The sequence below is a fragment of the Astatotilapia calliptera genome, chromosome 1 (assembly GCF_964374335.1).
Source record: "Astatotilapia calliptera chromosome 1, fAstCal68.1, whole genome shotgun sequence".
NCBI lineage: Eukaryota > Metazoa > Chordata > Actinopteri > Cichliformes > Cichlidae > Astatotilapia > Astatotilapia calliptera.
Window position 1 is genome coordinate 25481968 of NC_137422.1, and position 20956 is coordinate 25502923.

The 20956-nt window shown below is 40.4% G+C and overlaps 2 protein-coding genes across 3 annotated transcripts; both read right to left on the minus strand.

The window, feature by feature from the left end:
* Positions 1-2301: 2301 nt before the first annotated feature.
* Positions 2302-15305, minus strand: qser1 (glutamine and serine rich 1). Of its 2 annotated transcripts, XM_026170107.2 has the most exons (13): positions 14683-15198; positions 12353-12462; positions 12090-12227; positions 7442-10753; positions 6776-7098; positions 6434-6550; positions 6224-6357; positions 5958-6142; positions 5705-5842; positions 5501-5598; positions 3972-4118; positions 3704-3799; positions 2302-3528 (listed from the first exon to the last, which is right to left on the minus strand). In XM_026170107.2, exons 1-13 carry the CDS (start codon positions 14790-14792, stop codon positions 3388-3390), a joined length of 5049 nt encoding a protein of 1682 aa, XP_026025892.2. In that variant the 5' UTR covers positions 14793-15198; the 3' UTR covers positions 2302-3387. The 2 variants fall into 2 exon arrangements, with proteins under 2 accessions (XP_026025892.2, XP_026025899.2); XM_026170114.2 differs by lacking the exon at positions 12090-12227 and having other exon boundaries at positions 14683-15305.
* A 1692-nt stretch (positions 15306-16997) lies between these two features.
* On the minus strand, positions 16998-20558 carry prrg4 (proline rich Gla (G-carboxyglutamic acid) 4 (transmembrane)). Its single transcript, XM_026170127.2, has 6 exons — positions 20281-20558; positions 20003-20166; positions 19882-19909; positions 18872-19013; positions 18274-18444; positions 16998-18173 (listed from the first exon to the last, which is right to left on the minus strand). The coding sequence occupies exons 1-6, from the start codon at positions 20417-20419 to the stop codon at positions 18146-18148; spliced, it is 672 nt and encodes a 223-aa protein (XP_026025912.1). The 5' UTR covers positions 20420-20558; the 3' UTR covers positions 16998-18145.
* Between the last annotated feature and the right edge of the window lie 398 nt (positions 20559-20956).

The following is a 20956-nucleotide window of genomic DNA, read 5'->3' on the forward strand; positions in this document are numbered from 1 at the left end:
GGACAAGTTAAATCCCTTCTGAAGAAACATTTTATGGTCAGTTGAGACAAAGATTAAGCCTTTAGGTCACAATGACAAGAAGTATGTTTGGAGGAGGAAACATTAAGCTTTCAAACCTACAAACACTGCACCATCGATCAAGCATGGTGGTGGTAGCACCATGGTCTGGAGCTGGTTTGCTACAATTGGCACTGGTACAATAAAGAATAATGAAGAACTACTCCAAAAGTCTTGAAATTCACCTCAAGTCAACGGCAAGATGGTTGGAACTTAGACATCAAAACTGGTTTATAGAGCAGGCTAACATTAAGCTTCTGGAATGGCCTTCTCAAAGCCCTGGCCTCAACTTTATTGAAAATTTAGGGACTATGCTTTAAAGCCACGTCTGTGCCGGGAGACCGACCAATCAAGATGAACTCTGGTCAGATTATCGAGGCAGATTTACGCCAAACGCTTGTTGATGGCAACCTGTAAAACACCTTGGAAGGTCTAGGCGAGGTGCAACTTTCTAAGTGGTATTTAACTAAATATCATTGGGCTTGTATGTATTTATTTGAGCCTGTATCTTTACTTTTGACCCTGTGTGGATTAGAGAAAATCCTTCAAACTCATTAAAAATGTAGGCTGTACAATCATTCCACTCTAGAAAAAGAACAGTTCAAAAATGATTAAAAGCCTCAAATTACCATAGTATTAATGCCCGTGAATGTATGTAAACGTCTCACAATGGTATGTAAGTGTTAGACAACTTTTGAAGTGCTCCAGTCGAGTAAAACCCAGCATAAACTACAGCAGCAAAAGTGGAAAACCTTAAGTAAAGAACAAATATTTCAAGACTGACCGTAAATAAAAACGTAGTTGTATTTTTTGCTAATTGCTAACAAACGCCCAAATACAGATCTTGACTTTGTCAGTAGAAGACTCCAGCTGCAGCAAATACAAATTGGTAACTCTACTTGCAACAGATAACTACTTTTCACCCTGCACGTGTACACACGACAGGTCTGATTTTAAACTAGATCATCATCGACACTCAGTGCATCAGGTTTCACGAAGAGACATTTATTTCTAACCTCAAGACTGTCAGTGATATACAGCCTTACGCAGCACACAGCCATCTCGTTTCTGTGCCCTTCTCACATTCTCATGCTGCCTCGGGGGTGCCTCCAGTCTGTCTCCCACATATGGAACAATGCAGTGCATTAAAATTCATATGCTTTTCATCTGGAGAGCAGACGCTCAGTATCTCTCCCTACCCGTTGTGCCCGTAATGGAATCCCAAACGCTTGCCTGACTAGTTGTCCTCCACCCCCGAGCCTCTCCAACTCCAAAGGACAGAGGACAGTGGCTTTCCTCACAGTGCAGTCAGTGAAGTACAGAGACACTTTTGTTTTTTGGGGATTGCCAGTCATTTTTTTGCATTGTGACTGGTCTGGCTGGACAGTCATATTTTATTCAACAGCCCAGAGACTCTTTCAGACGACACAAAGTCAGCCACCCATAAATATGTGAAAAGTTCAGGTCACGAGAGCACTGTGGGCGAGCAACATGGCAAGTTTCTCACTTCGTTGTGTCCTCATGGAAGATGTGAGCCAATATTAACAGCACACTTCCAACAAGCAAGAGAAATCTAACATAACCAGACCCCTCAGGAAGCTGAGAAGCAAACTGTGACTGGCTACGCTGAAAAATCCATACAGACTATTTGGTTGCAGCAAGACTGTTGTAACTTTTTCTGCTGGGCTCTTCTGTCTGATTAACATTTCAAATATGTTAAATGTAGCACTTGGCCCCTGTTATAGCAAAGTTACAAATAAAACTGAAAACAGTACATCTATGTTCTAAAAAGGTTACAGTTGATAATGAAACACAATCTCCTTATATCGACTTTGATCAAACATTAGTCAAAAAAGAAAAAAATCTTATTTGGTTATTCTATAATATTACGGCAACACTGCAGAAAAGTCCCCATGTGGTTTGGTGATTGTGCAAAAACAGATAAAAAGGTGTCACATGCCTAGTTAGTCCTGCTGCAATCTTCCCAAACTATGACCAAATGCAATGGTGGCATTATGTGACGTGTCTGTAGGGATTCTATGAAAATTCATTGATTCAGATTGTAATCAGTCTCAGAAGGTATTCACCCAAGAAAATCCAGATTCCAAAATAAAGGCAGTGTTTATATATGCACCTCACACCCTGTTTTTTTTTTTTTTTTTTAGAAATAATTGCTCTGAAAAATGGGATTCCAGAAAAAAATCTCACGGAGTTCCTGGCAAAAAAATATCCTAGAAAAACACATACCTAATACATGCAGTGTTTTATTTACAAACTGCATCTTTTAAGAACAAGATTATTTTTGACAGAATAAAATAAATGACTTAGAGTAAATTCTGGAAAACTGTGAAAAGATAATCAAAACGTGTCTTAGAAATAACCATTTTCTTCTGTGAAAATATATACTTTTATCATAAAATGTAGGCTATGTCTGTAAAGCAATTCATTTGCATTCATTTACCCATAGATAAGCCAAGGTAACAATGTCTGAGATTAATAAAAAGATTAATAAAAAGCAGTACTGGAACTGCATTGATTCCAATCAAAGATGTTTCCTATAAGCAAATGGTTGGCTTGAAACACAAATGTTAAACTATAGTATAGACGCACTATGTAGCTGCTAAAGAGAGATTTGCTGCTGTTCCAACGTCCTGCTATTTTTTTTCTCCTTTTTTTTTTTTTTTTTTTACAAAATGTACATTATACATATATATAAGCTGGCACCGTATTACAAATGTGATGTTTTGCAAACAGTATATAACTATAGTTATATATAATGTATAGTTCTTTTTTTAAACAAAACAACAGATCAACTTTGCATGTGAGCTTACTTAAAAGATTGACAAAGGCTTGCTCTGCTTGTGTATTTGCTGTGTTCTACTTCCTGTGCTGATTGCCTTCTATATTGTGCATACAATCTGGTCATGATCTGGCATTTAACTTAAAAAAGAAAAAAATTAAAAAGAATATAAATCTATGGAAAAGCCCATAAAAGTGGGCTTTTAACTATAAAAACCTACAAAGACTAGGAGAAGTACTAGGTGGGAGCCTTCCAAAATGCTCCCAAGAACAAAGTTCTTGTCCTCTGTTGATGAAGTTCCAGGTTTCTGCTGGGATGCAGTGATAAACACTGTGTGTCTCACTGTTGCACTCGTGCCACTTTTACTCCACAGTCTCCCAACAGTCTTTAACAGGCAAATCAGTTGATCCGAAACACCCTGCGCTTGAAGAAGAGACTCACTCCATCCTTCTCGGTCACATTTTGAGCTGGAGGCATTTTCTGGTTTTCAAAAGTTGGACTTTTTTTTAAACCAAGCATGTTAAAGGCTTTCATCTGCAGGCCTGCTGCACTTGATTGATTAGCTCTCCAAAGCGATCAAAGAGCCCCCCTACCCAAGCCCCGTTTTGCAGACACTTCTGCACAGTCTCCTCTTGCCCCAGGTCCCCTGCCTGCACCCGCAGAGATGCAATCTGAAGGACAACACCACAAACAGAGCATAAAATACAATTAATTCAAATAAATTCCATGTGGAAGTAAGCAAGTGACGTTAAATCTGCAAAATAATATTTACAGAACTCACAAAAAAATCTAAAACTAAACAAAACAGCTTTATGCATTCAGTAGAAACTAGACACATTGTCTTACCTCATCCTTACACATGAGGTATGTGTGGTACTTGTAATGCTGCAAAGAATGGTATAGAGAAAACCACTGAGTTTTCTGCTGGTCTACTGTATACTCCTAAAAGAGGGAAACATAATTAAAAAAATTTGAATAATTAGTATATTTCTTTTTTTATATTAGTCAAACAGCATGAGAGCAGGAGGTAGTCGCTTCAGTGCTCAGCAAACCTAAAGATTAACAAACGGTGAACCTGCGCCCTCTTATGGACAGACATTAGAAGTACAATTACCTGAGGCATAGTGTTGGGGCTCTTCTGGGGTTTCATAGTTTTCTTGTTGTAGGCACGTCCACTGAGACGTACTTTGAAGGCTGGTGTTTCCCCATCCTTCTTCAGTTCAGTCACCACTGAGATCTCTGGGAAGCTGTCTAGTGCTGCCTAAAGAACACAAGTTACTTAGGTTCACACAGTGCAGTAAAGATCCTTTAATGCTTATTTTCCTATTGCAATGAAAGTAGATCTAGAACGCATATTCAAAACTTTTGAAGTAAAACATTTGCATTTTGCCATTACTATCTTACTCATGCGAAACCAGAAGTGAAGCCAGAGGAGGGTTTCCGACAGTGAAACTAATGAGTCAACATGCTCATTGGCTACCAACTGATGACTGACTGGGATCATTGTCATACTGAAAACATGAAGATGTTACACATCATACAATTATATGGTGGATCAAAAACTAATGCTACTTTTCTGTGTTCATAATTCCAAAAACCTTTAAAAGATCACCACGACCACTTGCTGAAATGCTGTCCGAAATCATGACAGTGCCTCCACCATGTTTTATAGATGGCTGTCGACCTGGGAGGTCAAACTCATTTTATATTGCAGGCCACAAACAGCCCACTTTAGATCTTATGTGGGCCAGACTGGTGAAATTCCAATTTCTGTCAATGTAAAAAGTTTAAATATGCATTTAATCAATGAGATGTCTTAATATAAAGACAAAAAAGTGCAATTTCAACATGATGTCTCAGTTTTCCCTACATGGTAAAGAAATGCTACTGTAGTAAATGAAAGAAATCTGACAGCATGACTCAGCTAACCCTAATGTGGGAAATGACAGAATTCTAAAATTGAATTACTTTGGTGTACTGTGAATGGCCATGAAGGAGAGCTTTATGGGTAAGAAAAGCTGTAAAATGACAAAGAATTATGCCCTCATTCACATTTTCCAAAGTCAACCAACTGGCTGAATTTGGATCTTTGCAGGTCCAAATTTGGCTCCCAGGCCTTATATTTGACACCCTTACTACAGACACTGTTAAACTGTTGTTTTGATGAGTCAGATGTATCTCTTCTGTGTCAGGACTTTGCTGGATTTGTTTTTCCTTTTCTTAATGTATAAATGTATCTTTTTTTGGATAGTCAGCCAGTACCAAGGTGCCTGAAGACACAAATTAAAACTAGTTCTTTGTTGTCTGTTATGTGCAGATACAACACCGGTTCCTCCCTTGAGTTAGGTATATCCTTGAATGATTCATAGGGCAGTGTTACATGTCTTCAACAAACAAAAGAAACATTCCTCTAAAAATGGTTAGGCACCAGGGCTGGACTGTGATGAAATGAGGGGTGGCTCGCGACCTTTGCATGATACGGTACACATCCACCATTTTCAGCGCCCATGGGACTAGAACACAAATCGACCCTAAATGAAATGTATTCTGTTCTTCTGGATATTTTGGGGGATTTCCTTACCTTGCGCATGCATCAAGACAACACAAATCTACATTTATGTGCAGCTTCATTTCCACACTCACCTTCAACACCTGCTCTATGTGTAGTTTATGAAGTAAACGTTTTCTGTTGTCAGTGATCATTCCATCCACTCTTTTCATATGTGGCAGCAGCAATTCATCTGAAATGGATGAGACAAAAGAAAAGTCAGCAAGCAATGATGTGAGGGATCCTAAACCGTTAAGCCAATCTAACTAAGAACAATGTCCAAAAAGTATCTTGCTCACCATTTGCCCTTTCAAGTGCTGTCATTACATCTTCATCTAAGGCAATACTGATAAGCAGTTCCACGAAGCTCCTGAATGTCTCTTTCATGGTTCGTGTGTTGAGTAATCGGGAAGCAAACGGTAGCGGAGGGTTTAACTCTGAGTGTGTACGGGAGAGAGATAAAACACACAGGAGGCATCGAAGGGCAGTGAGAGTGTGACAAAATCTAGACAACAAACTAGAGTTCCTTAAAAACTTAAACTTGTTCTTTACCATCCTCTTCGCCTCCTTCTTCTGCAGATGATCCAGAGGCAGTGGGTGAAAACTCCTCCTTCCATTTCCTCCTCTTTTTTGGTGGAGGCTCTGCTCTTGGCTTAAGTTGTTTGGGTCTGGGCTTTTGGTTTTGGAAAACTGTAGGAGTGGCTGTCAAGCCCAGCAAAGTTTTCACCTGAAAACCCCTGTGTGACAAAAAAAAAAAAAAGCTGAGATAACTCAGAAAAATCTATTATGAATTATAGGAGCCAGTAGTCTACACTTACCTTAGTGAGTTCATGGGTTTGCAGCGTGGCTTCTGACTACAAACTCGTACATATTCCCTTTTGTTAACTGTATCCAAAAATTTCACATACACCCTCTGGTACATTGTCTTGGCATCACCAAAGTACCCAAGATACTAAACGGACAAGAAGAAAGTGTTAGTTGACAAAACTAATTTGTATAATCAAACTATATATGCATAGTCTACTTACACTGTTTGTAGCTGAGAAGACTCTCTTTCCATCCCTCAGCTCAGGCACAAATTTCTGCAGCAGAGCCTTCTGTACCTTCCAGATGGCTGGAGGCTCACTGCCTGCTTTCATTGTCACCTAAACAGAGAAACACAGCACAATGCAGAATAGGCTTCAGTATGTGGAAGCAGTTTTTTTTAAGTCTATCACTTACAATTGAAGAGGAATTAAATTAAGTTACACTGCATTGCATCAAGGCTTACTTTTGAAATGCTAGTGTTATATTATAAACATTTTGACCTGTGCTACACTTTCAATTTTGCCCATATCAAGTGTTACAAGCATTCATTTCACTTCCCGTACCTTTAGGTTTTCGATATCCTCATTCCTGACAACAAACTCGTCTCTCTCACGATACATTCCTTCTCCTCCGCTGTCCGACAGCTCCTCATCAGTGAGTCCTGCCATGGCTACACTCTTTAAAGGCATAGCCAACTGGCCAGGTGGTGTCTCTTTGGACTCCTCTGTTGCTGCAAAAACAGTCTTTCCTGAGGCTGCGTTTGTTGTCTGTGCAGGAGTGGGTACCTGCAGCACACAGGATGTCACGGGAGGCGCACTGTCGGTGACAGCGTGGGGCATGCTGGGAACCTCTTCTGGCTTCAACATCAAACCTTGAAACTGATTATCTGAAGAAGCACAAATTCACAGACAGAAAAAGGAAAATGAATAAAGTTCAATGTTCACTGTCTTGTATTTAGGCAAACAATACTTCTGTCTCGAGCATGAGATACACACTGTTACAGAATGTCAATGTTTTACAGGTTTCTATAACAATATACAGGAAAAAATACAAATGGGATCCAACTAACCTAGTTGCTGGTTTTAAACATCAGTTTAATTTGGTTGTTTCTTTCTTTACTATCGCTTCATTAGCATCAATACCCTGGCATTTTTGGGCATGGTTATTATACTTATTTACACACATACTTATTTACTGAGCATGTACCATATGCTACAGAGTGTGATTACCTGTCCTAGTTTTCCGATCTGAAGATTCATCCAGAGCTGAGAGAGCTGAGCTGATGCTGTTCCTCAGAGCCTGGTTCTTTCCAGTGTTCTCTTCTTCATCAGAGCTGAATGATGGCAGGGTCTCCAAGTTCTTCTGTAGATCTTCATCAAGACGTTTCTGCTGGGAGTTTACTGCTGGACTGTCCTGGGGAATTAAGGGCGTGGGCAAAGTTGGCAGTTTTGGGGGCAAAGCTGGCATAGTACACTGTTTGGATGAGGTACAAGCCTTTCTAGGGCGATTAATTGTTCGTGTTGGACTTGGAGAATATTGCTGTTTGGGCCCAGACTTGATAAAGTCTAGGAAGGAGCCAATAAAGCCAGTTTTGACTTCTGGTTGTTTCTCTTCCACCTCACGAATCTTTTGCCTGATTCTCTCCTGCTGTGGACAACCATCATATAAACCGTGTGCTGCAGATGGTGAGCTCACATCACTACCCCTCGAGTTTTGCCGCTTGGTCTGCCCACTACGTTTGGCTGGTCCGGCCAGTCCACCATCCTCTTTGTGACTGCCTGTTTTAGTCAATGACTTAGAGCGAGCCTTCTTTTTGGTAAAGTCCTCACCATTTGGACTTTCCATGAGTCCATCATCAGTTTTAATACACTTTGCATTCCCTTGAATTCTATTCTGGGGACCTGAGGAGTCGTATACCTGCCCAGCTGAGTGATAGTTATTGTCAGAGCACCTTATGTCTCCATTAGCATGAAGCTCATTATTGTTGTTGTGGGTACCAGATCCACCCTGACAGTCTGTTGTCATCTGTGGTCCGTTTAATGTCATGGTGATGGTTTGGGAGATAGTGTTAGTGATAATTGGCTGTTGTGCTGAAGAGAAACTAGGTGACATGTGTCTTAAATCAACAGTCTGGAAGTGACCTTTGGAATCAATAGGACTTGCCATCACTGCCATATCAGCCTCAGCAGAGGATGTAGCTTTGACAAAGTCCTGTGGTGACACGCCACAGGCAGCTACTGTGGCAGCGAGGATGTCATCAACATTTGACAAAATATTCCTGTCATCTGGAAGTAGAATAGAGTCAGAGAAACAAATAGAGTTGACAGCAAAGTGGTTTTTGGCATCGCTTGACTGCTGATTTGTCAACTGGCTGTAGTGATGTTTAGACGTAGGACATTCTGAGCTTGGTTCAGACACTACTGTGCCCTGCTGACTCTGGGTTTCTGTAACACTTGGACCCAGCAGGTCTCGGTCCATCTGAAGATACTGGACATGAACAGGGCCAAGGCCTTGTCCCGATTGAATAGCTTGCACTGGAATCACCTTTGATGTGTTCTGACTATTATTCAAAATTGGCTGCTGGAGCAAAATTACTTGATTGGTCTCAGGATGAACCTGAGCACTGGGAATAGCAATAAACTGGGTGTGGGCTGCTAAAGCCTGAGTCTGGTTATGGTTCTGTTGATTCTGTTGCTGTGCCTCAGCAGATTCAAGTTGGAGAGGATGCTGCTTGAGCGGCTCTGAGCACAGGGGTATATGTGAGGATTCAATGGTGGAGTCTGTAGTTTTTGTGTTAGAAGTTTCATGACCATTGGCACTAGTTAAATGAATGTGCTGTTGGCTTAGAGAACCCATTCTTTCATCCTTTACCGGCACTGTATTTACATGACGTAGTCCCATAATCTGGTCATCAGAACGTGAACTGCTTCGAATAACACTCTGTGCTTTAGGGTGATCATCCATTTTTGAAACAACGTAGATGACATTGTTATGGGAAACTATACTGTTACATGTTATGGAGGCCTCCACGGAGACCTGCCGCAGAGCCTCGAGGCCTTGGAGAGGCACCTCTTCAAGTTTTTGTTTGCCATATGTTGGCTTTATGTCCTGTATGGAGGTTATGTTATTTTGTAAGGCTTGAGCCGCTGAAGAGTAGGTAGGCAAAGGTGCAGACAAAACATATGTGTTGGGTTGTGAGTGCTGCTGGTGGGACAGAGTGTCGTGTGTTTTGCCTCCCACGGAGGCCTGCATGAGGGTGTAGTCCACTGTAGATGATGTGGGCAGGCTCTGTGCACATGTGGGTGGGAAAGAAGAGTTAAGGGATTCTCCCGTGATAAAGCTTTGAGACTGGGTCACTGAATTCTGCACCTGTGATTGAGAAGTATAAATCACATCTGAGGCACCCTGCGAGTGGGATGTGGGATAACTCTCAGACAGATTTCCTTGACACAAGCTCTGTACTTGGGCTCCATACTGGATGCCCTGCTCTTGGTTCAGCCCAGGAGTAGATGAGTAAACAAGAGACTGACTAATGGATGCCACATTGTCAGACTGGCTGGAGAGTGAAGGGAGAGTATCATAAAGGGAGGAGAGCTTGTCGGAAGTGGAATTGGAGGCTTGTGACTGTGTATGAGGTGTGATATAAGTTTGAGATAAAGTGTTGGAAATTAGGCTAGACAGCTGGACTGCCTCTTGGTTAATAATCACAGAGTTTTGCTTCAGTCCAGGGGAGGAATAACGCTCAGGAGACCCCGCTGACAGGTTCTGAGAGTGCATCTCTTCATTTCCTGCAGGCTGTGGAGCTAGTTTGGAAGAACATTCATTTGTCTTCTGCAGCGAAGTGGATGAATATACTTGTGTTGTACAATCTGTTTTGGGTTGTAGGGAACCACTGACTCCTTGAGAGGAATCTGCTCCTGTGGAGGGGTTGCAGGACACGGAGGGCTGATGGGATGGTTCCTGCTGGTAGGATACATCCGCTTCGCTGCCTGAACCGAAATATCCCTGTAAGGACTGCTCCGAACTAGGTAACTGCTCTGAGGCTATATGGATACTAGAAGGCCTCTGGTGGTGTTTGATCACACTACATTCACGCTGAAGGGCTCTTTCAATAGAGCCTGAGAAAACTGTCGCCCCAAATGGCTGATTCGCACTATGAGTGGCAGATAGGGTAGAAGGTAAGAGGCTAAACTGGGGCTGCAGGAGGTGGGGTGCAGACTCTTGGGCTGAGCGGTAAGTGGAGGACTGTACAGGGAGCGGTGAGGCCAGAGCAGAGGCAGAAAGATGATTGAAGGCCAAGGCAGTGGGAAGCACAGTCTGGTTAGACTTAAGATGCAGGAGGGGATCATGGTGAGAAAACAGGCCATTGGTAGAAGTGCTAAAGGCAGGATCCTGGAGAGTCAGGGAAGGGTTGGTGGCATAACTCCTGGTAGGATAGGCACCTGTGTGCTGACAGGATGAAAGCGCAGGTGTAGAGGGGAAAGTAGCTGTAGAAGGCAGGGCACCCGTCAAATATAGTTCTGTGGTCGAGGAGTTGGCACCTGCATGGAAACCACACACACACAGAACATAAGTACAAGCATCTTACACATGCAATATTTTCATAATAAACAAAATTCATGTGCAAAAGGTAATACAAAATCTGAAATGCCAACATCCCCCAACATATTTCATTTTAATCATACTCAGCCTTTGGACCATAGGTACACAGTGCAAGGTCTCTACTAGCATATATTAACAAAGACCTGGCAGGGTGCTAGAACAGTAATGTAGTGTGGCCAGTGGTTGAATTGCAACAGGAAGAAGGCATTAAAATGTTATCACCTTTCCATAAACATCAAACGCTTACACAGGTCCTCAGCAATACACTCAGGAGAAAAGTGAAGAACAGACATACATACAAACATTGTTTGCTCTATTAGTGAGATGAATTGAGAAACAGAGCTGGACAAATATTTTGTATCCATGCAAGTTTTTCTTGATTCACAAAAAAAGATGCTAAAGGTAATTTATAAAGTGTGTCATCACATATATCAATTTGTCTACCAAAGCAGATCAGAGAGCATTACAATACTCTATCTGTAGTACTTGTATACATGTAACAATGTAGCCAGCAGAATTGATGGTGGTGCAAAGTCAAGTTGTGTCCTAAGCTTCTAAGCAATTTGTGAAATAGTGACAAATTGATGCTTACAGAGTGCATTTAGGTCCCACCCAAATTGGAGAAAAAGAAAATTGTGCAATTGTTTCTATTGACTTTACATTGCACAAAAAGGGCCTCCTTGTGAGATCCAAGGGCCTCCTTGTGAGATTCACCTGCTAGCACTGAACTGAAAAACACCTAAAAGCTGCTGTGTAGCATGCACTACCAACAGGGCAAAGAATGCAGAACTGAGTTTTTATAAGCTGAAGAACTACAGAACTTTGAAACTGAGCTTTTTATAAGACAAAAATGGATACTGTCAATAAGACTTGAAGCACTATGAGCAAGAGTAATGGGAAAATGGAAAGATCCTGACACTGCATGGCTATCTATGCAGCATGTGTTTTTTCATGGATAAGTTAAAAGCGAAGAGTAATATTACTGCACTTGCATGTGCCTTATCAGATTACAGCAGCTTACAAATATAGACAACGTTCAGTTTCTAACAGCTAAGGTTGCTAAAACAATCCCTACACATAGTGAAACCAAATATATTTAGCTAGTAAGAGTAGTTTTTTCACTGTTCCAACATTTGGTTGCACACTTTAGGGTCTAAATTTTTCCCCAATCTCGTGGGCATGGTTTTCAGAGTATGGCGTGTTACATTCTCTCTATACTTAATGATTTCTTCTTTAAATAATATAACTAAGATTGAAAGATTGATGTGTTCTCACCAGCAGGCCATGATGGGGGTCTATAAGGAGAAAGCAATGAGGCACTAACAGGACCAGCCTGAAGGCTTCTCGACTCCATGGCTGAAAGGAAGCTCATGATTGAGGTCTCTGGAGTACTACTGTTTGACTCTAGTGCTCCTGACATTCAAAAGAGGAAGAGAAAGATGCGTCTGTGCTTAAACCAAAAATTTCTGCATGAATACATATTACCTGGTAAAACTGGTCACTTTAAAACAATATTTCATTATAATGCCATAACTCACCTGTTGCAACAGGAATATGTGATGTAGTGTACGTGGGAAGCTGGTGTGTCGTAGTGTAGCTTTGCCGCTGGAGGAGCTCGGCATCAAGGTATGTTGCACCGTAACTGGGGCTGCATATACAAACAAATGTAGGGGATTCATTAGAACTATCATCTCTACAAACAGCAGTGCACAACCAAGTCAAATATGAGTATATACAGTGGATTAAAATAAGCATTTATAGTTTTTTCTTCTTGAAACACTTATAATAAAGTTGCCACTCTTATTCACAAATTAACATTAAACACTGACAAAGTTATGACATGCTGTGACTGATGGAGTGCTGCCAAGATGGCTGCAATAAAATTGCTAAATGTATCTCCTTGATCAAGGTTTACTCGACTGGCTAATCAGGCTAGCATAAGAGACAACAGTCAAAAATATCCTGATATATATTCCTTTTAGAAATGATTGGGATGGCTGTGCTCAAGGAAACACTGAAACTGTTATACTCATAGTCTGATTTATACACAGCTCTTCACCATCTTAACTATGCAAAAAGTGAAGATGTATGAATATTTCTAAAGTAACTGTGAATTGCTCTTCATGCACAGCAAGCAAGATCAAGTAATCAGTCTGTAAAGTTTTGTCAGTTTATTGTCGACAAATTCAGTAGACTCACTTTCTCTGCACAGGAAGAAAACTGCAGCTCTCTGTATTATAGTTATAACAAAACATAGCAACCCAAGTTGTGTATGTGTCATGTAGAGTAAACAATACCAATCACCAGTGTGGTAAAACCGTCCAAAAGATTTCTTGGATGAATGTATTATTGTTTCAAGGGTTCTCGTGGCTATTTGTCTGTTATGGAAAAACGCTAGTCCGAGAGACCACCGCAAATGCTAACAACAATTATATAACAATACAGGACACTGATTTGTCAAAATTTGTTTGCTTAGGAATGTCATTTGACATTTTGCTGTATAACATGAGGCACTTCATTCTTTAGCAACCATTTTGGCTAAGCGAGTAAGGCATTTATATCTTGTAAACATTTGGATGGTGTGAACATTTGGATGTAAAAATGGTGTGAAAAGTCATCAATAAATAGACTGGTCAAGTAACTTTTATCCATCTTTTTTGGGGGGATGTTTATTTAAAATCTGACGTATGACATTTTTGCTCTCCAGCTAATCAGATGCAGTTTGGCTTGAGCTAAAGTGCTGCCTTAAAGGTAAATACTGGTGGATGAAGCAAGCTAAGGAAGGTCTCTTCCCTCATCTGTTCCTTTCAACAGTTGCACACACCAGATTATTTCCCTACTCATCTTTGCTAGTTTCTTTTTACACTTTAGAATCAATAACAACAAGTGCAACACACAACATGCTAATTACCATGTTACTCTGATGAGTTAGATTTCAGAATGGAAACATCCCTGCTAATCAGCAGCCACTATCTTATTTTATTTAGGTCATAAAATAAGACAAACTGGTGTAATCTTAGATTTTCTGAAGCAGAGATCAGCCACAATAATTTACTTCATTATTTATCATAGCCACTTGATTTTCATAATTATTACATTTTTTGCCATCCAGCACATGACAGTCTTTTTTTTTTTTTTTACAGGCTAATTTATACTCTTTGTTTATCTGTTCTACGAAGACTGTTACTTTTGTTCCGCTTGTGAGAACAATGTAGCTTATTTGTACCAGATAAAACAATGTTGCCATGAAGGATGGCCCCTCTTTATAGCAAATTAGAACAAACTATAACACATCAGTCATAAGTCACGAACTAAGACCTCAACAGCTTTTGCAAGTTCTGTGGTTACACGGACTATATATAACGAAGGACCTCAAGCTTTCGTTACTAGAACAAAAGCACAGATTTACAAAAATGTAGACATGTCGCCACAGCAAAGAAAATTACTAATTTGAAGTGTTGTAACTGTTATATAGTAACTAGCTTCGGTTGCTAGTTGTCTCTCTTGTTTTACCTTTGACGAGCACCTGTGGTTGAAGAAAACACAACGATTAAATGCTACTTTAGGATACCCAGATGACCACCTTATTGTAGAGATATAAAGCAATTATCTTGTGTAGTTTGTGTTCACTGACTCTGTGTGTGCTCGTGCTGAAAGCACGATATGCTAGCAAAAATTAGCAAGGTGGGAAAAAAGTAACGCACGGCTAAGAAACCACTGACAAGTCAGCGTCTGTGACATTTAACCATTTCTCCCAGTGTTCCCGACAACCGCAAGGACCTGTGCACTTTTCTCCAAAAGCAAAGCTAGGCCCTCCATCACCGAAATTTCCTTCGGAAGGTGACCCGCCCTCTCCTTCATCTTTTACCTTGGCTTGATAGTAGCTGAGCCGCGGTCATAGGCCCACGAAGCTACGGTCTGTGCTGGTGGAGCCAGCGCGTCCGCAAAGCTGGAGCTCGGGTAGTTCCTGTCCATCATCCGGTGAAAGATTCACTTCCCCAGCAAAGCTTCGTGGAGCAGCGGACACACATCGTAGCAGCCCGGGACCCACCGACCGAGGCAAGTCCCGTCAATGCAATTTACAGTCCACAGAAAAAAAACAGCGTCAAGCTGCTATCATGTGGAAAAAAGTATCACCGGGTGATTTCGTTATTTTTTTGTTCATCTCCCGTCACGTAAAGTTAGTCTGCCACGAGACTTCTCTAAGGCACTGACGCTTGGCTGCAGCTAGCTGGCTAACTGAAACTTCTCACATTAGAAATGAGTTGCAGTGTCACGCTAGAAGCAAACTTCTCCGACAAGCTACGGTATCGACTTCACGAGCAGATGTATCGAAGCGAGATGTTGTACCGACGGTTCGCTTCACCACGCGAAAAAAAGTCACGTGACCACCAGGCGAACCCTAAAGCTGGTACCAGTGCAGCGGCGCTGCCTTTGAATGAAGGGTGATCCCACCGGTCTGCCACAGCGAGTTGTGAACTCTGTTCTCCCTGAACTAAAACAAGTGTTCAAGCATCTGGCTACCCGAGCTTTGACCTTCTGTTTAACAGCAGCAGCATGTACAAAATGCTATGCTTTCTTTACTTCAGAGAATGCTAGCTGAACTTATGTTCATTTCCTCATTTACCCTAACCACAAAATATCCATGACCATCATCAGTGTTAAATCTAGCCTCCCAATCATTTACATGATGTGGTCTTTATTCTTATCTGATTTTGTTCTTCACAAGTACAAATATACACAAAATAGTCTGGTCAATAGATGGGTGGTACTATAAATAAAATAAAATAAAATAAAAGATAAAAAATAATGTAAAAAAAATATAACAGAAATGTAATTTTCAGCTGAATGTTTTGTCATACATTCGCAGGCGGTTTAGTTTTAATTTAAATCTATTTAACTTTTTTTTATACTGTCAAGCTAGGTTGATAATTCATTTGTTATATTGCATAAATTAACAAAGTACTTGAAATGCTAACCATTTGTTCCAGAAAACAGTTTTATATAAACAAAGGCACCCCTTCCCTCCCCCTTTTCCTTCCCCTTCCAAAGCTATAACATCAAAACATGTTACTGGTCATTTGCTATGTTGATCCTGGATGAACATTATTACGATGTTGCAGTCACAACACTAACATATAACACCAGCAATAACAGATACGTCTGATATCGCCTCATCAAGGTCAAGCTGCAGCTGTTCATGTCTGCATGTTTGTTTGGTGAGTGTGAGAGAGTGAAAAAGCTGTATTAACCTCTTTGACTGAACAATCTGCTCATGTATTAGAAACAGAACACATGTAAGGCGCTCCAAAATCGAAAACTGCTGTAAATCCTTCATTATTTGCCTTGGATGGCTGTCTAAATTACACTGGTAAGTCACTGAATGTGCAAAAATGAAGTAAAATAAGACATAACCAAATATTTTTTTATGTTAGTATCCTGTGCTATACTGAATACTAGCGTTTTGAAGCCATACTACAACAAATGTCCAAGGTGGGGAGTTTTGAATTATTTTTCTTTTTAAGTAACTAATGTTAGTGACAGGAATTAATCCTGTATGTCCCAAATCAGATCTGTGTAGATTCAGAGAGACTACACAGGGGCGATCGTGGCTCAAGAGTTGGGAGTTCGCTTTGTAATCGGAAGGTTGCCGGTTCGAGCCCCGGCTTGGACAGTCTCGGTCGTTGTGTCCTTGGGCAAGACACTTCACCCGTTGCCTACTGGTGGTAGTCAGAGGGCCCGGTGGCGCCAGTGTCTGGCAGCCTCGCCTCTGTCAGTGCGCCCCAGGGTGGCTGTGGCTACAATGTAGCTTGCCATCACCAGTGTGTGAATGGGTGGATGACTGGTTGTGTAAAAGCGCTTTGGGGTCCTTAGGGACTAGTAAAGCGCTATACAAATACAGGCCATTTACCATTACCCTGGGAACAGCATAAACAGTGTGCTGATAAAGGAAAGAAAGCCATATTGAGCAATAGATAATAAAATAAAAATGATACTGACGTATCCATCATTGTTCTTAATACTGATTTACACCCTAAATATATCCACTGAAACAGGAACACATAAAATAGCTCCTAACATCTACTGCAAGGCAACTTGGTATAACAGCCATGGGCTCCTGCAACTGCTGTTTTCATGTCACAAAGTCATACATAGACACACACACCAAAAAACAAGACCAAGTTAATTAAAATAGCAATTTTAATTAAAAAGGAATATAAAAGACTTCCATTTCAAATACTTCTGCATCAGATCAGCTTTAACATAGCTATATTAATAAATTCTCAAAATCTGTTTATACAAATTTTTTAATCTTTGAACCAGGAAGTCCCTTGAGATTAAAATCGTTTTTTTTTTTTTTCTTCTTAAGGGAGACCTGGAAAAAAAGATTCTGAAATCCATTCAGAGGAAAAGGAGGCTCTGTGAAACCCCTCAGGCCTTGCAATAATTTACAGGGACACAATGAGTGTGAGATCCTTATCAAAACTGCAGTTAAGTAGCTGACGTCATTTCACTCAAATTAATTAAATGTTCTAGATAAATAGAAATATTTTGTGAAGCCTGTGCTTCCACATATCTGTATTGCATTAAAAAAATATTATCACAATGTAGATGAAAAAAAAAACAAATTCACATTGGGAGAACAGTCATTAGTTCAAACATGCAGATGTTTTTTGACATATTGTAAAACAGCAAAAAGATCTGCCTATGTTTACAAAAACAATGAAAATATGCAGTGAATATTAAAGGTATGCTGGAAGACCAGTGCATTAAATACACAGGGAGTATTTGTAAAAGTATTTTTTTTTTCAGTTACGTCAACATTACCATCAGACAAGTACAAGCAGTATTGCAGGTTTTCCTTCTGAAGGAGCAACAGCTGTATGAAGCTGCATGACTACACAAATCCGTCCATCTCTGTTTTATTACAGTTGACACTGTATAATAAAACATCTTCATGATCTTGCGCTCAGTGTCACTATACATGCTGTGTACAAAGCAGCTCTTCCTTCATTTTCAGCAAAGTGGATAAAATATTTTAGAAAGCTTATTCATCACAAGATTTCAGTTATATTACAAAGAAGAATCAAATGTTTGGAACTAGGAGATCAAGAAGGTGGAACAAGAAAAATATTTAAGAAAAAAAAATAAAGAAAAGTCTATCCAAACAGACCAGGAAAAAAATAAATATAAAAGAGGAAAAAGGGAGGCTAATCGAGGAAAGTTAGTATTTTGTGATATTTGACAAATTGATACATCATAATTGCACAGTTTAGGTGTTAGCTGTTAATTGTCCTCTCACAGACGTGCACATGTGTTGCACTGAAAGCCTACTGCCGAGTACTCCCAGTTCGTGAGCTAAAAGAAAGAGAAAAGATATCTTTAAAAACAACAACAACAAAAAACCCAGCATAAAACTGCATCATGGACTGCAACAAAAGCACAAACATGCACGTACCCAGGATAAGGAGGAGGTGGGGCGTCATGCGGCCCATTTCTCGCGATTGCCTGTTCATAGGAAGGAAGCCCGGGTGGGTCATCGGAGGGAGGCACAGGGTGCAGGGAGACCTCCTCTAGCCTTCGCATTATTAGAGAAGCATTACTCCTCCTCTGGCGCACCCTAATGGAACTGTGAGGAGCATAGTGGTCATTCACTTGTGACGTACTTCAAGCTCAAAGTGCAAGTATCAAAGGTGAAAGTCATCTTTGTTCTTGTTATATAACCTACAGTTGGTGTAGCAAAAAGGGGTAACAGAAGAGCAGCACTATTTAAAACTCAATGAGTGCAAAGAAAAATACACATCCAGAGTACTTTGGACTCTTTCATAATCATGGTAAACTGAATGGGTTATTTCATTTATTTTTGGGTTATGAAAAATATTACAAGTTATTTCTATTTATTCTGCTTTCATCAGATTTGGGAAATGGACACATAATTTATGCATTGTTTTACTTTTTAGAAACAATGACTAAAGAAGAAAATAATTGGCAGAATAATGCTCATAAACAGGTGAAAAAGACATACTGGGACAGTGTCACAAATTCTTCTCACTCACCTTTCATGGCTTAAGTTACCCTTCCATCTGCGCTGACACAAAAGCCATACAACGATGCCAAAGATAACAATGGCCACTCCACCAGCAATGAGTCCCACCAAAAGAGCTACCACATCAACACGTGAAGAGCGGCCACCCTTGTCTATGAATCATCACAAAGCACAGAGGAAGTGTCAAACTTGTTTCATAATGGCAGTGCAAGTTATTACCAAGTAGACAACCATCATTTCATTTACATCTGATATATCTGATAGGTGAATAATAAAGGGTAGGTGGCATAGTTAACGTACATCAATACAAAGCTTTTGAGCGATCACCGGTATCTTGTGATGAAGCATTTCTAATGAGGGGGATTGATCTTTTCCTTGCAACCATTATGACGACATGACGGGATCAATGAATGACTTGGTGAGTAGAAAAAAATATATACAACATTTGAGTTATATTTGAGTTATATATACACAAATATATATAACTCAAATGTCATAACTTCTTTGAGCAACAATCAACTGTTAGCCCAGCACCTAATATAGGTACTTTTGGCTGGGTTGCTACAGTGGATGAAGCTGTGTGTTAGATTTGGAGCAGATCTCAGACTGGATCCCCTCCCTGACATAATCGTTCCAACTATTCCAGCTTCAAACTGACATAAGGATCATACTCGCATGTGACCTCCTGAGGGTGTTTTTGTACTGTATCCCCTCCCGACCTCAAACAGGGAATCTTTTCCATGTGAGGCCTAGCACTAATTTCTCACTCATCTGTAAACTGAATACAAAAATAGTCTAAATTACTAATTGGATGGAAAGAGAACTGATGAATTGGAATTCAGTTTGACTGATTTAACGTATATAATCTGTACTTTCACATTTACCATGCATTCATTGGTGTGTGGTGAAACAGGTTTTACACAAACAACAACAACTACAGTCAAGTCATAGTTTCATCAACAAACTTCCTGGATGACACATTTTATATAAACTTGAAGTATTTCTTATTCCCCCTCTTACCTGCAGTGTATTCCTTCCAAAATCTTTCCTGAAAAAACAAACCAACAAACAAAAAGATTAATCAACATGGCAATCCCTCTCAATTGTTAATTATTGATTCCACCCATCAGCATCACTTAACTGTATCTGGGATGTTTTCAAACACCTCCCTTGCTTCTTCGTAATTACAGACTTCTTCAATACACTCCCTTTCCAAGTTTCCAGGTACGAACATTTCAAAGTCAAACCGGTTAAACAGCAGGTGGCGACCCAGGAAAGAATTTGCGTGCCCCTCATCTACAAACACTGGGCGGATCCAAAGAGATTATTTCCAGGAAAGCTACAATATCGGGATGTATACAGGGTAACACGAACTTTTAAGAATCAAATTCTTAAAATAAAGTATAATAAAAATCTTACCTTGGTTTTGTGATTCTTCATTTTCGGAAGGTAACTGCCCCACAAAGGCCAGATCTCCACAGGTGAAAAATTGAAAAAGAACAAACAGATGAAGCAACATTGCCATGAGCGCACCTGCGCACTGACAATCGCGCGACATTAACTAAGAGTACAGAAGGCAGATGATAACCAACAGCGACCCTGCTTCTGGAAAATACTGTGTGCGCACTTTAACGACAAATCACAATATTTCCGTCCTCTACATTATGCTACATAAAGACGAACAGAGCTCAGCGTCAACAAAACGAAACCAGTCCAAAGGAGCGTCAGGTGTTCCAGGCTCGGCGCGGATGAGATCAGTCAGGAAACGTTCGGTGATATTCACAAACACCGGCTGAGCTTGCCGAGTTCCTCCGGCGAAAGAAAAAATGACAGCATTATTTGTAGTAAAAATACGATCATTTGAAGGATGAATTCGTCTGAAAGCAGATTAAGAAAGTTCCGGTTAAAAAAGGACTTGTTTACTCAAAATAGATGTGTCGTCAGCTACTCTCGCACTGCCTGCGCTGGCGAGCTATCTCTCACGTTTACCTGGGCAGACTCGACCAATCAATCACCTACCTGAACTGTATGACAAATATGTACAACAGTGAACGCTAGGTGGCAGCTGAAGCCGGGAAAGTTAACTTTACACAGC

Bases quoted from the DNA above. Each gene is read 5' to 3' on its own strand.
- prrg4 (XM_026170127.2), bottom strand. From the start codon at position 20,419: ATGTCGCGCGATTGTCAGTGCGCAGGTGCGCTCATGGCAATGTTGCTT. The intron at 20,167-20,280 runs GTAAGATTTTTA...GGATCCGCCCAG, and splicing joins TGAAGAATCACAAAACCAAG to TGTTTGTAGATGAGGGGCAC. The intron at 19,014-19,881 runs GTAAGAGGGGGA...GATGATTCATAG, and splicing joins TTGGAAGGAATACACTGCAG to ACAAGGGTGGCCGCTCTTCA.
- qser1 (XM_026170107.2), bottom strand. From the start codon at position 14,792: ATGATGGACAGGAACTACCCGAGCTCCAGCTTTGCGGACGCGCTGGCT. The intron at 6,551-6,775 runs GTACGGGAAGTG...TTCTCTGTTTAG, and splicing joins AGGATATCGAAAACCTAAAG to GTGACAATGAAAGCAGGCAG. The intron at 3,529-3,703 runs GTAAGACAATGT...GTTGTCCTTCAG, and splicing joins ACCTCATGTGTAAGGATGAG to ATTGCATCTCTGCGGGTGCA.